This window comes from Cinclus cinclus, chromosome 1 (genome assembly GCF_963662255.1).
Source record: "Cinclus cinclus chromosome 1, bCinCin1.1, whole genome shotgun sequence".
NCBI lineage: Eukaryota > Metazoa > Chordata > Aves > Passeriformes > Cinclidae > Cinclus > Cinclus cinclus.
In genome coordinates this window covers 90,489,932-90,506,379 of record NC_085046.1, presented here as the reverse complement: position 1 = coordinate 90,506,379, position 16,448 = coordinate 90,489,932, and the positions used below count along the sequence as shown (strand labels likewise).

The 16,448-nt window shown below is 39.4% G+C and overlaps 1 protein-coding gene across 1 annotated transcript in view; it reads right to left on the bottom strand.

The window, feature by feature from the left end:
- Positions 1–6,573: 6,573 nt before the first annotated feature.
- GALNT12 (polypeptide N-acetylgalactosaminyltransferase 12) overlaps positions 6,574–16,448 on the bottom strand; it is a 45,419-nt gene continuing 35,544 nt past the window's right edge. Inside the window, exons 8-10 of the mRNA XM_062511352.1 lie at positions 15,483–15,596; positions 9,082–9,237; positions 6,574–6,711 (exon numbers count right to left, since the gene is read on the bottom strand). Coding sequence (XP_062367336.1) covers positions 6,574–6,711; positions 9,082–9,237; positions 15,483–15,596 — 408 coding nt within the window. The remainder of the gene's footprint in view (positions 6,712–9,081; positions 9,238–15,482; positions 15,597–16,448) is intronic.

Sequence of the window (16,448 nt, the reverse complement as noted above, 5' to 3'; positions counted from 1 at the left end):
AGATCTGACCTTGGGCTACAAGCCCTCAACCCGTTATCCCACAACACTTGTTATGTTATAGCCTTTCACTCAGAATGACATCCAGCAGTGTTCACTTTAAGGTATCGGTTATAAAGAGTCCATCACATCTCTTGATAAATCATTTCAATCATTAATTAATTTGCTAAAAGGTGCATTTCATATTCAGTATCAATTTGTCTTATTCCAGCTTCCAACCAGTAGTTCTCATCATACCTTTATTAGTTTAAGGGGACATAGTATCGGTGATCTTCTCCCACACACAGGAGTTAAGATTAATCACATTTGCTTTTTTAATATAATAAGGCCAACTTTCCCTCTCCTCAAGAATCATTCCTGGAAGCACTTCCAATGCACCTCTCCTTTTTCCACATGATGTTGAACTGGCCCATTGGACCCTGTGACCTGCCTGCACTGGGCCATGAGCTGCCACCTCAGCACCTCCCTCAGTACCAGCCAGTTCCATAGGCTGGGCAGATTGGGAAAACTAATCCCTACAGGCAGACCAGACAGTGTGTTGTCCTTGTGGGGATGTCTTTATTAAATCATCTACACCATGTTTTGAATCCATACTGCCTAAAAGCATCCTTCCTCCTGTGCTCTTGGTCTTGCACTAGAATAAATCAAGCCATGAGCTTTATTTGTACAAGTGACTTGTCCAGCAGTTTGTCACCTGCAAACTTTCCAGCAACTCATTTTCTTCCAGAAAATTGATTATCATAACACCAGGAGCATTCCTAGGATGCCAACAGGAATAGGTGCCATATTGATTTTGTGTAATGCTATTTTTAACCAGAATATCATATGCTGAATGATGCTTTGCCATTCTCAACTTGATATACAAGTTTGTCAAAATTTGTTTCACAGAAAATCTTTCTTCACTGCTTGTATACTGTATCATCCTGTGATTTTCACCAGTACTTGGCTACCAGAACTACAGCTACTTGGATCAATTTGGTGATCTTTTTTACAATATTGGCAGTTTGTTAACACACACACTCACATTGTCTCTGCTTTCCAAGATTTGGGGGGTTTTTTAAGAAGCAATTTCCACATTTTTGAGAACTTGGTCTTTCTGAATGAAAGTTTGGGGCCAGGTTGTGTGTTACAACAGAATTAGTATCTTGGACATTATTAGCACCTGCTTGCCATCCTTCTTTACTACTGCTGTAGCACCAAATGTCCCTTTGTTAGCTGAAGATCGAAACGCATCTCCTTGTTTTTCCCAGCATAGGTCAGAAAGAGCTACTGGACAGTTCTACTCAGTATGAAGTTCAAGGCTTGCCCTCATGTGGGAGGCAGACACCAGCTGACACTGGTGTCCTGCAGTGCACAGGGAAGGCCAGTGCTGGAGAGGTAGGGCAAAGGAGCTGCAGAGGTCTGCAGCATGGCTGGGTATCATTTAAAGCAAGCAAAGCTGCAGTTCAAATTACGGTATTTAACAATATGGTACTTCTGACCTTAATCTGTTTGTTGCTGCATTCCCTGTCAGTAAAACAGGGTGATCTTCCTTCATGGTAATGCTGTGAAGACAGATTAGTAAGCATTTGGGAAACACTAAGAAACTTTAACATTGAAGTTCTTTTAAAACAACCAAACCAAAAAAAAATAAAAAAAGGAAACAACTCACACAAAATAACTTTTGTTTTTCAGATAAGGCCATATATTGAACAAGGAGGATTAGTTAAAGTAAGCCTCTCAAGATTTTCCCTGTGTATCAGTGAGACATGTAAATGACAGTTTCCCCACCTTTTGTAAGAGAACAAGAAAAAGAAAACACAAAAACAAACAAAAAACCCCAGAGCAACCCCCAACAGAAGGAATGTATTGCAAGAAAATCAGGTAGTGTAAGACACACTGAGGCCAGCTTTTGATTTCACAAAAACCTTTATTTCTGGCACTTAAGTATTTAATTTGCAATCTGAAAGTTTCACATTGTCTACATATGTTTTCAACATGATTATATGCTACTGTTATATTTTGAAAAACCTGCTTCTTTCCAATTCTCAACACTGAGAAATTTCTTATTTCTTAAGCTGTGTTTATGCATAACAGATGCCCAGGTAACAGCTCATTTTAAATAAGAGGTGGCCTAAAGTAGAATTGCACCAAACTGCTTATTAAAGATTGTGTCAGACACAGCCACTGGCCCCAGCTGCCTGTTTTCCCCCTTAGAAATCCCCAGACTGTTTTGCTACTGTCAAATTGGTAAAGAGCATTCCCTAGGATGAAATCCTCTGAAGCTGCACACATTCTTTACCTGTTAGGCAAAAAGGCTTTATACTCTCATTTGGTGGTCCACATCAGATACCCTCTGTTTATTCCTTGTTGGCTAAAATATCAGGTTCACAAGAATTGTAAAACCTGTTCTCTTAACTCAAAAATCAGACGTCGCTTTTTTCCTGGCATGTTACCCAGTCATTTCAGCAGCTTCCATCATGTGAATCCTTCAACCATATTCCTGCAAAAACACTGTCAAGTATCTTTCCGTTAATGATCACTTCCAATTTCTCAGTTATCACTAGGCCTTCTCACAGTGTATACACAATTAACAATTTTGTTCTTTATAGATTTTTATTTGCTCATCACAGAGTACCTAATTAATTAATTTCACATTTAAGCATCTGTACTGGTATGACTCCCTTGACCACTTTTTTTCTTCATTTGCAAGTTAAGTACCCTCAGTCAATGGATAAAGTCAAGAAACTTGGAAAACTGATTTTTCCCCTTACACTAACAAATGAATTGCATCTGCTGCAAGTCCAGTCTGGGAGATGGTTTGATGCTACACAAAATATGCAACCCCTTTAAGCTAACAACTCACTTCCTGTATGTATTTTCCTGCATATTCATTTTCTTACTGCTTTCGGAGGGGTCACTGAGAAGGTCCTGCCCTGTTTTTATCTCCCCCCCCAACTTTGCAAATCCTGGAGCCATGCAATTCCTCCTGTCAGTGCTGACTGGGACTGGCCTAATTAGGTTTTGTCTATTCACAAAAAACATCAGTGAATAGTGGATTAAAAAAAAAAATCGAAAACTGCTAATCTAGGCATAGTAATTTTAGTACTGCATGCACATGCATGTTTTTCCTCTGTAAATGAGAAGTGCAAGAATACTGCAGTGCTGTAATTCAAACTCAGCTATTGCTGTTGTGCCTCAACAGTAAAGGGGAGAGCTCTCCTATCCATCTTTTCCCCACTCCCAAGGGTTTTCCCACCTATCTCAGCTAAATTCCTGGCACAAAATTCTATATTTGTTACAAAAGTATACAGCATTCTCAAATGCTGCCAAAAAACCTTCACAGTTGCAATATGCACACAACAGCATGATCCTAACCCTGCAGTCTCTCCAGACACCTTGATTGCTATGTCTTTATATCAGGGTATCAGGACAAAACTCAACTAACTTCTCAAGTTAATCTCCAAATCTAAAGGCCTTAAGAGAGTCAAATGAAGTTAAAAGAACATCAGATTTTAAATTACTGACCAAGCGCTATCACTGTGTAAGTGCCCATGGTTTCATAAATAGGAAACAGGAGCACAATCTCATCAGAGCTGGTGTTATCAACCAACATGGATTTCCCCTTGTAGTGCATCATACCACTTCTTATAAATAAAACAAAAATTGAACACAGTTTTGAGTCTCTGTTTTCAGCAGAGCCAGCAAGAAATACTATTTCCAATTCATGTTGACTGAAGCATGTACGATGATGACTGCTGTTCCCAGGTGTTTGTGCAAGCTCTAACAATCCCCCAACATAATGGTTCAGTCAAGGCCACATATACAGAGGTTTTAGTGGTTTATTTCTTAGAAGGAAGATTCATGTACTGTCTTCTGTTAAAGTGAAAATCCAGTAAATTTTAGCCCATGATGAAGACTAACAATTTTTAAATGAAAGGAAATTGGTGAGTGAATAAATGAAAAAAAAAAAGTCAAAATCATTACCTGATAATTTCAAATAAATGTGATAATTAGGCAACAGACTGTAGTCTGGATGGCTTGCTAAAAAAAACAAATAAATACAGGAATAGAAAGATTAAGAAATAGGCATTGATTTGTGACTGAAATGCTCTAATTTTTCCATTTCTATAAGACATACAGCCCCATCTCTGCTCAGGGGAAGTCCAAAGCCCACACTCCATTCTTCAGCAGGTAGCCCTGACCTCCTGCAAAGTAAGTCTGAAGATGTGCTTCATGACTCAGATGCTTGATGGAGTCCTTCACCCTCCAAACGTGAAGGCAGACATTAATACAACCCCAGTGCATTGAGAAGAAGAAAAGGCTTTCAAGGAATAAAAAATGGTGAGTACAGGGACTAAAAGGCCAACACAGAGAGAGCAAACTGGTGGCATTGCTAATGTTTGGTTTGCTTTTGAATTCAAGTGTGTTTGTCTAGCAAATACGCAACCCAGGCTAGCAGGTTTGCTGGCAGATGTGAAAACATCTTAGCTGCAGGAAGCCAAAACCATCAATACTTCCCTCTGAACAAGGGCAAAGTGAAAAGAGGTATAGAAAATAATTTCCAGTTACTAAGTTTCAGTTGCACACCACCATCTGATGATGAAATCTTGAAATCCCAAGACTAAGAAAACCTCACTGAGAACAGAGGTCAGTGAGAGCTCTGGCTATGATGCTAGTATCTGGGCTTTTATCAGCTGTTAACATTGTTCAATCAGCAGTCAAGAAGGCAAAGCAGAAATTAATATAATATTCTTGTTGTTCCCTCATGCAGCCACCCACTTTTGATTTGTGGCTCCACAAAGTGTAAACCACTGCTTGCTACGAGGTGAACAGAAGCATTACTGAGTTCAGGAAACAGAACTTGAGACACACTTCTCCCAAGTGCTGTAGGGATCCGGGCCTAAGAGATCAGCAAAATTATTAAATGAAAACCACTGACCACAAGAAAAAAAAAATATTTGATAAGACATTTCCCACTCTATTGAATCACAAAATATTTTATTAATTCTAACATCAGTTTCCTCAGTCCAGCCCACAGAGACAAAACTTCAAAGGTGCTCACAAAAACATTCTACCCACATGGGTAAGAAAGTCCTTGGAAGAACCAATACATGTACCTCCTACAGGCAGAAACCCTCCCCCACACCCCAATCATATAAATAGGTATGCCAAAATGGCATGAGGTTATGGGGATTCAAAGAAAAGGCTGTACATTTTTATAGAAAACAGGAAGAAAAGCAAATAACAAAACACATACCAAAACAATCAAATCAGAGGCCAAGACTTCTGAGGGGAAAAGGGCTGAAATTTTCATCCTTCTACACATAAGCATTCCTTCATCTGACAGAGAAAGAAACTCTTCTTATGAGCTGAAACCCTTCTAATCAACATGGTAATGCTGATGGTCAATGGCCAGACACATTGCTATACACACACTTCTTGTCTGATTGGGCCATAGATCCCACACACCAGGGCACAAACCATCTGTACTGGGGCAGATTACACCCCATCCTTTCAACAGGAACACGTGCAGAGTCAGCTCATCTCAAAGGAGTTCCCAGACAAAATGCAAGTTCTACCCAAAAGACAATCCCTTTTGTATTAATCTTAGCTGCATTTCACAGAAATCAGTAGCAAAACCATTTTAAAAATATAATCGTTCTTACATGAATTGTTTAAACACTTAAATTTTAAGATTTATTTTCTCTAACTGTAATTTTTAAATTTTTACAGAAGAATTATTAGTAGGTCTTATCTTAAAAATTTTATGCACACTGAAAATCCACATAATGTTTAAGTTGGTTGTGTATTCTAGAACACAGCCACATAGCTGGGCCCATATGAATCCAAATAGCTTTTCACAAAGCATCACCTTTAAATATTGTTGCCTACTGCCTTTAAGAAAGACGAGAAAATCCCATTTTACTCCCAAACCAATCTTAAGCAGGATTAGAAATTTGTCAAGAGCCATGAACATCTAAAATTGTCAGAACACTTAAGGTATAGTATTGTCAAGCAATGTGCAATTTGTATGCATCTAGATTGTTATTTGTGCAAAAACATGCAGGCATACTCTGCCTTTATGTGTAAATCCACACCGTCTTCAGTAAGGGCTTTGTGGTAGTCACTTAGGGCAGAATATGGCCTACGTTTACCTTCTTGGTATTTAAAAGACAAGAATAATTATTAAGTACTATCTGTTAAAAGACCCAACTGCAGAATGTTTTAGTAGAAAAATAAATATTTTAAGTTATTGGCAGATTAACATTAGTGCAATTATTTTGACTGCCTTACTTCCACACAGTAGATTTAAAAAATACATTGTCACTTGTGAAAAGAACCTAAGACACTTCAGAAGCAGTTATGTAGCTGCCAAATAAAGAGAAAAGGAGCAGATTCTGTGTCACTTTATGAAGCTCCTCAGTACTTAGTGCCTTCTAAAGCTCCAGGAAACCACATCCACAGCTTGTCAACTAATTACAGTTCTTTCCATACAAAAATATATCACTTATGAGATTTTCAAAAGGCTGACTAACTGCTGACTAGCAAGAGCACATTTTTTTGTGTTCAGCTATATCCTAGACAACATCTGGATCATCTTCTTTCTTTGAAGAACCATTTTTGGTGGTCTGAGTTGGTACAAGGTCGTAACAGTGGTGCTGGGTTCCCATTGTAAGCGTTTGCTTCGGCTTGTATGCACTTCTGGGTTTGTGGGTGAAACAAGGTACCGTCCTACAAAAGACAGAAATAAAGCTTGCTTTTCAGGTCTCAAAAATTGCAGATGTATTACTGTGTTTTAAAGTAACAGAAAACATTTGCAACAAATAAATATCCCACATATCCTTCCAATGGGGTTGTGTGGTAAAGCCTCAATCCTTGAGATGTCTGAAACTTTATCAAAAGATCCTGCTTTTAAACTGACATCAACATTGCTTTAGTGTGACTCAGGAAGCGACATCTCAGCCTGTAAAGGATGTGCTAACATTTGCTTTCATTGCCTTTTGTTACTGGACCAGAATATGGAAGAAAAGAACTAAGCCAAGCACAAACATTATTCAAATTTATCAGTTTATTGCACATCTTGTAAATAAAACCTAAATATTGTTCATTAAGTGTAAATGTTGGACATACTTCTAGCAATAAATTTTCCTGTCTTTTCATAGGGTATATTTTTGGTCGAAAATGTAAAAACATCTAAGCATGCCCCTTGCCTGCAAGATGTCTTTGGAGTTCACTTGCTTTGCTGGAGGGCAGTACAGCTTCCTCAGAGGTGTAAGGTTTGACAGGCCTCCACAATCAGATTCCCTAAAGAACACATTTTGAGACCTCAGGCCCTTTTTTTATGATAATCTCCAGTTCAAGTCTCTCTTTCCAATCCAGGAGCACGGTCAGCTAGAATAGCAAGCTACAAAAGGGCAGCGTAGCCAGCCGTGGAGGACTGCCCTGATCTGAGGCCATCCCCTTGGCCTGGGTGACACTCCCATATTTAAGCATCCCCAAGGCCCCTGGCAGCTTTGAAAGCAAAATGCCAAGACCTTGTTTCTGAGTGTAGCCCTGACTCCTGTGGACGTCCACTCCTTCCTTCATCAGGAATGTTGCACTTAACTGCATCCTGAGCTGCAGCTCCTGATGCCCAGCAGCATGTCCTTGCTCACAGACTTGCTGTCAGACTCAACTGCTGAATTACTTTCCTGCTTCCACCATGATAATTCAAATTTTAGAGTGGATTAATCAGTATCCATCTCACTCATTTTTGACTTAGTGTCCACAAGAACTCAATTCTTGCCAAGCTGCTGAGAAGCCTGTTCACATCTTTGATTATGCTCCATCCATAAGGACAGCTGTCTGACACTACTATGCACAAAGCAAAAGAAATGTGGTACTGACACTTCACCCATCACTCGCCTTCAAAGGTGGAGAGCGGTGGTTTTGATTTAGTGCAGCAGCAGGAAAGGAACTGGAGCAGAGCAGCATGTTCAAATCACACACAGGCATAAAGCAATCATGAGAAAGAACATTTAAAGTAATTCCTAAAGTCTCAGATGCTAAAACTAATGGTTAGGAATCCAGAGAAAACAGATGCATTCCTTAACATTTTTATTTTTTTTTCATTTAACCAATTCAAAAATCTCTGTTTTCTCAATTACTTCTTGAAGTGACTGAAGATCCTTCAAAATATGTCATCTTAGGAATTAATGTATATGACCTTGAGCAATTTCGCTAAAAGTCAACATTAGAAATGAAACATCATTTATAAAATCAACCCTTTAAACATTTTTATTTAGTAATATCACTATGAGCTTCAGTCTGGACTAGATTTAGGAAGTAGACAGTAATTTTCATCTCTTTTTTTTTTTTTTTTTAGAGTTTACCCTGCTACCTGTCACTGGTGATAGTATCAAAGTGTGACATTTGTCAGCCATGGAGCCTGTAGAGATTAGATGCATTATGCAGACACATTATGTAAATATACCATTTTGATATACTATGTGACCTTTTCCCTTAGCTGAATAACAACACTCCAGAACCTGGCCAAGGCCATAATTTTTCATCCAGCTTATTTTCTCTCAGGCATCCAGGGGCTTCTATTCAGATTCAAAACTACTAAACACAAGTTTTTCTAATATCATGTAGCGTCAGGTACTTAAAAACAGGAAAGACCACAAAGTAATGATGGTGTGTGAAGTATTGGGGATATATGGTAATATAAATACATGGAAATAAGTCAATGGAAGGAGAGCAGAAGTAGGCCAGCCATATGACTGGCTGGGGAAGGGTTCTATTGAAGCACCTCAGTCTCAGGAGAAGACAGTAGGGGTGACATGCAAGAGAGAACATTCCCAACCTCCTTGATGGTAACAAGGGTGCTTTCCTTCCTCTCATCTTCCTGTTCTTTATGGCTAGAATACTCTTTGCCTGCCACCCTGTTTCTGTGTTCACATATTAAAAGCCAAGATAGCATATTTCTCCCAGAGACTTGTGCCCATGCTGTGGCCTGCTTGATGTGCAGGCAGTAAAATAAAAAAATTTAAAAATTCAACAATTCTCTTTCTACCCACTCCCCCAAAAAAAACAAACCCGAACCCAAGCAGGCACACTTACCTCTCTGAAAATAAACTTCTGGTTTTCAGGAACACTGTGGGCATTTTCTTGACACAAGTACATTTTCAAGTAGTCAGTCCCTGAATCGACTGCTGCGCAGACTTCTGGCTGTCGTGTGTTGTAACGTATTTCATTATGGGATGTGTACTCGAAAAACTACAAACCCAAGAGAAGAAACAAAGGACAGCAGTCATTTCATATGTACACAGAGAATATTTATAAAGAAGCATGCACTAAGAGACTATAATTAGGTTCATGAATAAAAGTTGCTGCTGTGAAGAGAAATTCTGCCAGAAATATTCAAGGGTCCTTAACTTCTACTGCTTACTATTTTACAGAATCCCATCGCAGCACTACTCTGGTACCACTTAAATTGCACAAAATACTGAATAAATGTCCTGGTATTCCAGCATTAAAGAATTTCCAAAATTCAGCTGTAATATTTGACTTCCACATTGAAGGCCCCCTTAAAAATAGAATGGAAAACAGCTTCCAGCCTGACATTATGCCTTCTTAATTCAGTCATCACAAAGTAATATTACTTTTAACTAAGGAGTTGCTCACTGCATAGCTGACATGCAGTTTGGTCCAGGTTAATTTCCAGTTATAATGGTCATTTCCAGTACTAAGGATGAATGGTGATGAGCATTTTGTCCTATAAAGTTTGAAGATATTATTTGAAGCAATTTGAAGCAGTTACAGCTGCTTTTGAACATGAAAAGAAAACTTCCTTAAAGACAATTCACTATCTTTGCTTGTTGCACAATATTCTACAGAAGTGTTACGAACATACTCTGAAACTTCTGGCTTGTGTAGCAGTTATGCTTGAAGAATTCCTTAAAAATTTATACCTATCATGGACATTTGCCAACTTTTGGACTTCATTAAAGAGTGGCAGCAGAGTTTGAGAGTTGTTTGTATTTAGCAAGCTTTATAAATAATTTAGATTACTATAGTGCACCAATGTGTGTTTAGATCTGATTTAGATGATACTCAATAAAGTAGAGGAGAGTTTTATAAACATCAGAAAATTGCTTATTACCCATAGTACAGCTGCATTAGCAGAGACCAATAAAAGGATGTGGGAGAGAAGGAATCCTCTTTTGTTTTGTTTCCCCCCTGGAGACTGTAAGGCTTTTTGAAGGGGGCTGTACCAATTCAGAAATGTATATTCTTGAACTCACCACAAAAACATCCTTAACAACCATCCAGGTTAATAACCTTGAACTGGGAGTTGGAAATGGAGTTTCAGTATAAACAGGACTGTGTGATTACAAAATCTGCAGCCATCTATTTCCAAGTGTAAGAGCTCTGATCTAGACTACACTGATAATAGTTGTTTCATGAAATCTGTCCCTGCTCTTATCATAATCAGGAATTTCTCTGTCCAGGTGGCTGTCACAGCCATTCAATGACCAATGCTGCCCACTGCATCACCCTGTAGATCCTCATTGCTTTTCTTTTCCAGAACTGATGCAAGTGACCAAACACCCCCAGAATTCTCCTGTTTGCCACCATTCATTTGTGGTAAGCCACAAAGGGAAATGAGCGTTTTGAGAAAGCAACATCAGGTTTGAAATCTCCCTGCAGACATAAGACCCCAGAGACCAGGATTTTCCCTTGAAACCTATTGCTAAGATCTGTTCCTACAATGTAGGTAATAGGAACCCTTATATTGGCATTATGGAAAAAAAAAAAAGTCATCAACAACAAAAGTAAATTGTGTGAATTTTGGTTCTATTATTATTGTGTTATTACTATTTATCCTAATAGGCAGCAGCTATTCCCTGGCCTTTAGGCTTTATTCCCAGGTTCAGTATCTGATTGACACATGGAAAATGCACTACTTTGGGCACCACAGTGAGATACAGGGACATGTATTTTAATCCTATGGCTTGTGAGTAAAGAAAAAGTCTCATTTCTGCTCAGTTGTGTGTGGATGGACACTTTTCACAGCTGCCACTTTCACAAAGCCATATTTAGAGCCTTTTTCATTAGGGGACTTATTAGATATAATAACTCTTTAGCAGTTTGTATTATAAGCGAAAGCCTGCAAGCTGCTGACTGGACCAGATGCATGGTAAATGGAGCAGCTACCAGATCAGAGCCCTTCTTACTACTGATATCTTTCCTGAATGGCCTCTCAAGGACTTGCACCAGATTCTGAAGAAGAACAAGTAAAATGGTTAATTTCTGGATAATTTTAAGGAATGGGGCTATAGCACCAGCAACCAAGCACTCCTGCCTTGTTGCCCAATGAACATAATACAGTTCATTACCCTACACTGCTTCAAAATTAATAAATACTTCAGCCTTTGGGCTTTTCCAAGCTCTGGTAATACAAGAAATAAGTATCTTCCTCCTCAAAAGGTACAATGTTTGTTAGTTCGCATTTCTTGCATTCTGGCAGCAGAAAGGAAGCATTTACAAACTAATCTATAGCCCAATAACTAGTAGCCTTACTTCATTTCTTTCCTTCTGAGAATCAGTAGATTCCCTTAAGTGCTATTAGGAAACTCGATGAAGCCTTTTTCCCACTGCCTTTGGCTCCTGGACAACCTACAGGATATGCCTCAGCTGCATCAGTGTCTCTCTAGTACTGGGGCTAGGGGCAGATTTTGGCTACCTCACTGGACCCTGAAACACACTCATCCTTCTCTGTGCCTGGCTACTGCTGTTTTGAAGGCAGGAAAAAGTTTACACTTGATGGGTAGAACCAGCAGAGAGGTTACCAGGTCTGATACTCTTTTTTTGCTGAAAACTCAAGGGCTTTTGCTAATTTCTCTGTTTCCCTGTCTCTATTTATGTCAAACATTATCGGCTCCAAACAGGCATTCTGGAAAGAACACTGTCAGTCAGTGTTTTCCCATCCTCTTATCACATCAGGTTGATTTCTTGCTATGACATATTGGTGCCCTCTGTACTCCTTCCCAGCCATACCCAGAAGAGCAAAGGACTTTACTGGTGTTTAATTCCAAAGCCTTTCATTCTCATCTTTGGGACATACACTCCCACAAAACATAAGCAGCCTGAGGTGCAAGCAACTGGTAGCCAGTGTTTTGTGTATTTCCTGCCTCTCTTCCATATACACTCAGCTCTTAACACTGCAGTGTTATCATCACCTTCTTGTGATGGTGAACATACTAATTTTAAAAAACTTCCAGTCAGTTTTCTTATGCTCACACAAAAGGAATAAAGGAAACCCTCTCAATTAGACCATGGACTCAAGGAAGAAAAGCAACAGATTACTGGGAGCTTTAGTTTTCTGAGAGTGGTTGTGTCTACTGAGATGTAAATCAGGAGCAGGTGCTGGACTCATTGCTCTCTCCTCTCAGCACAGTGCACACATATTCAGAGGTCACTAAGTAGAGATTTGTTTCCAGTGAATAATTTTGCAGCTGTCCCTACATAAAAAGCCACCTGCCTGTGATGAGGGACAGGGAACTCGGGCAAAGCTTGGAATGAGGGTTTGCTGCTAAAGCTCTACATAGGTAATGAGTACAGTGATGAGAACCAACGCGAGGAGAAAAGGCAGGAAGAGTTTGGGATTAGGATGGCAGATTCCCTTCCAAGGAGCCAAAGAGAAGTTAAGGGCTGCCTGTTGTCAGTAAAGATCTCTGAAACTCTGTGGTTGTTACACTAGAGGATGACCAAACCTTGCCATGATCATTTTATCAGCAGACAGCAATGGATGTAAACATGGAAGGTTTTGACTGTTTTGATCCTAAAAGTGTCACCTGCCAAGGAATTCACATCACAGGCAACAGCCTGCTAACTTTTCAGAATTACTGGCAAGAAGGTGGTGTGATGGGAAAGAAATGGAGAGAAATATCATGCTGGTAGGTTTCACAGCTATTTGTGAGCCAGAAAAAGAAGCTGCAAGTCCAGCAAACCCAACTTCATTTCCCATCTCACTTGTGTTTCTACATCTTGTCTTATTTTAGTTTTCCTCTGTTCCCCCACCCACAACTCTTCCTGCTGTCCACTTATTCTCCATCAACTACATATTACCCCTACTCACACCCCCCCTTTGCCAACAGGTATCTCAGCTCCCACATTCAATAATGTGGGCACTCCCTGACCTGTTCCAATAAAATGTTCTCCAATGACCCTGCTTGGTTCACTACCTCTCCTACTCTTTTCTCTGTCACACATGCCCTGCTCATCACCTGTTGCTCAACCTCTGTCCCGAACTACTACTGCCGTTTGTCACCTTGGCCCTTTCTCCATAGCTCCTGCCAGCCCTCCCTTGCCTTTTTCCCATTTCACTAATCTTGTTTTACCCATTTCCTGTGTTTGGCCTTCCCTCCTCTGGCTCCTCAGTTCTCTTGAGTCATCTCGTATTTTCCTTTATTGATTTATACTCGATTAAGGTAGTTTCTCCATTTCTCCTGCCTCCTCCTGCTTGGATGCCAGCAGAGGGAGCAGTTTGCAGTTCCAGGAGTGTCGCTGCTTTCAGCCTGGCCCGTGCCACTGCAGGCACAGGGATGCACCGCACCATCAGCTGGGATGGGAGAGCATTAACACCCACTGATGTGATACCTTGCAGTACATTCAGTTAATCTCTTAGTGCTGGCTAAATAAAGGATAACTGTAAAAATGTCATCTCATGACAATTCATCTGGCAATTGTACCTCTCTTTTGCTTCCACTTTTTATCCTATGTCTTTATTCTTTCTTGGGGAAAGGGATAAAATTTAAGCCAGAGATTTAAGCCAGCCATTTCTCTTTTTGCTCAGAGAAATGCAAAAAAAAACCAAAAAAAAAAAAACAACAAAAAAAAAGCAACCCCTCTCCTCTCTGTAATGTGCAATACAAGGAAAAATAAATCTATAAACATCTTCGGCATGTTAGCATGTAATCCTATACATGAAATGCTTTTTAATTTACAAAAGAAATCAATGTTAACTATAAGAAAGTGACTTGACTGGGTTATCTGATTATTAACTTCTCTTCTATATAGATCTATAGAAGTATTCTTAACCCAGGCATGAATAAGAACTAAGAGAGTAAAAGGGGTGTGGTGGGGCTTAGCATAATTGGCATACATCTCTCAGTATTGAGAAGGTTTGGCTTTTGTGGTACAAAATTTTCCACCCTGCTTTCCCCTCCATCTTGGCCTTAAGCACAGAAATATTATGAAACTTAAGACATAAACCAGGCATGAGCTAATAAATAGTACTAAATAATAGCTATAATACTTTAAGCAATAAACCTATTTCCACTTAAGATATGAGGCACATTGCTTTTTCTTTGTAAAGTGTAATTGATATTAGAAGCTTTCTCCTCAATACAGACTTGCTTTACACTCCTTAGGCTTTCATGTTGTTTTTGTTTTTTTTTTTTTTTTTCTTAAAGGAGAGTTCAGAATGGATGCAAATACACTGCCTAACTGGCACATCTTTGGTTTCTTTCCAAAACGCGTTTTCCCTCTTTTCCTTTTTCCAAACAATCCTAACTGAATGTTTGGATTAATTTAATTTAAAAAGGACCTAAACAGTCAAGCCACCCAAGCTGTCACAGGGTTATGTACAAGAGGTCTCGCAAGACCTTTGGTACTCAGACCATATCTCAAGTACTATGTTTATTCTACTCTGGGCTAAAGCCAAAAATCGAGATAGACAGGCAAGTTCATACCACACATCAAACACCAAACTTCAGTTCTGGAAGGTGGTCACTCAAAACTATGAAAAGCAGCCATTGTAGCATGGCACACAGTGCCCTACAACACTTTTTCCATGGCATTATACAGAGAGGCTTATAGGCATCAAAACTAACCACTGCTGCACACAGTTTCAGTCAACATGGAGAAAGAAAACAGCATTTTCAGCTTCAGAAGTTGAAAACAAGGCAGCAAGAATGAAAGTGTTAAAGAGAACCCCTGCTCTCCTGGACTGTGGAGCCCAGGCCGAGGAGGACATTTCTGCAGAAGGACAGGAAAAGATGTGGTCCAAAACCTTTTGGGTAGTTAGACAAGCACCACGAGGAAGAGAGATAAGGACAGACACAGGTGGAATTAGATGAGGTTTCCAATGTTATTAAGGGCTTTAGAGGCACAGGCAGACAAAAGCTCAGAGGGGTTTTGGAGATGAGTGAACACTGCTCTATGAGCACTATAGCTACACTGATGGGCTATTAACCCCTGCTAATGAGCTCTGTGGAAAGGCATAATAAAGGTATGGATGGGTTCTAGGGGATGGGTAGACACATCCTCAGAAGGAAGAAAATCTGACCTGAAGATGCATCAAAATAAAAAACATTTATTGCAAGAATCAAAACTTGAACTAAGATGACCTTACTGTGGCAACACATTCTCTCATCCCTATTGCAACTTCTTTACCATACTTCCTTACATTACAACCATAAGTGTTAGTCAAAATGAAAATAAGACATTATTCTTACCTGGTTTTGTCCCATGCCGTGGCATGGATAGAGTATGACCCTCTGTCCAGTTACTTGATGTTCATTTGTAGGGTTATAATCAAAGCAGAAGTTTTCCATTCCTCTATTCTTCAGCTAATCAAAACAAAAGAATATTTTAAAATATTAGTCTGAAGTAAAGAAGATACTCTGTAGTCACTTTATACCCATCCTGCTGGGGTCTGAGATCGATCCCAAAGCTGGTGCAAATCAACTGGCATAAATCAAAGAATGGTAACACGTCTCAGACTTAGGTGAAATAAAACTGGACCACCTTGACTTTGAACATTGAAGCAGCCAGACACAATGGCTTCTCCTAGGAATGACACTGTGTTCCAATGTATTTGCAAAGGAACAGGGTAGAAACTATGAAAAACTGTGTTGAAACCCAACAAGCCAGCAACTCATGCAGAACAAAATAGTCTGCCATGCCTTTTCCCCCTAGGATCTACTTGTTCAATTTTCTTATGAAAAGATTACTACATACTTTTCTCAGTTTGTCAAATGGGAAATGTTAGGATTTGTTCTCGAAAGGACTCCAGTACCCTCTTGAGGCAGAACAAGAAGACAGATTTTAGGATCAGAAATTTTGAAAGTGGGCAAAATATATCTTTGGAAAGAGACACTAGATGTGATATTAAATGCTCTTTACTCATGTTGCTGATCTCTGACAGAAGAGGTAAATTAAACTTTAAAATATTAAGTAAGCTAATTTTAAAAACAACAGGCTAGTTAAAGATTTGCATTTAAGTATTCAGGAGGCAAAAGTAACTGACAAAAAGTTAAACAATCACATAAAAACCACTGATTAGCCACATAACCAAATTTGAAATTACACAGGCTTCTGTAAACAAGAAGCTGAATGCCCCCGTTACTGAGTGTAATTATATCACAGACAAAAAGAATAAGCAGAGTAAGTCTCAGAAGAGTTAGTTCAACAAGGTGTGA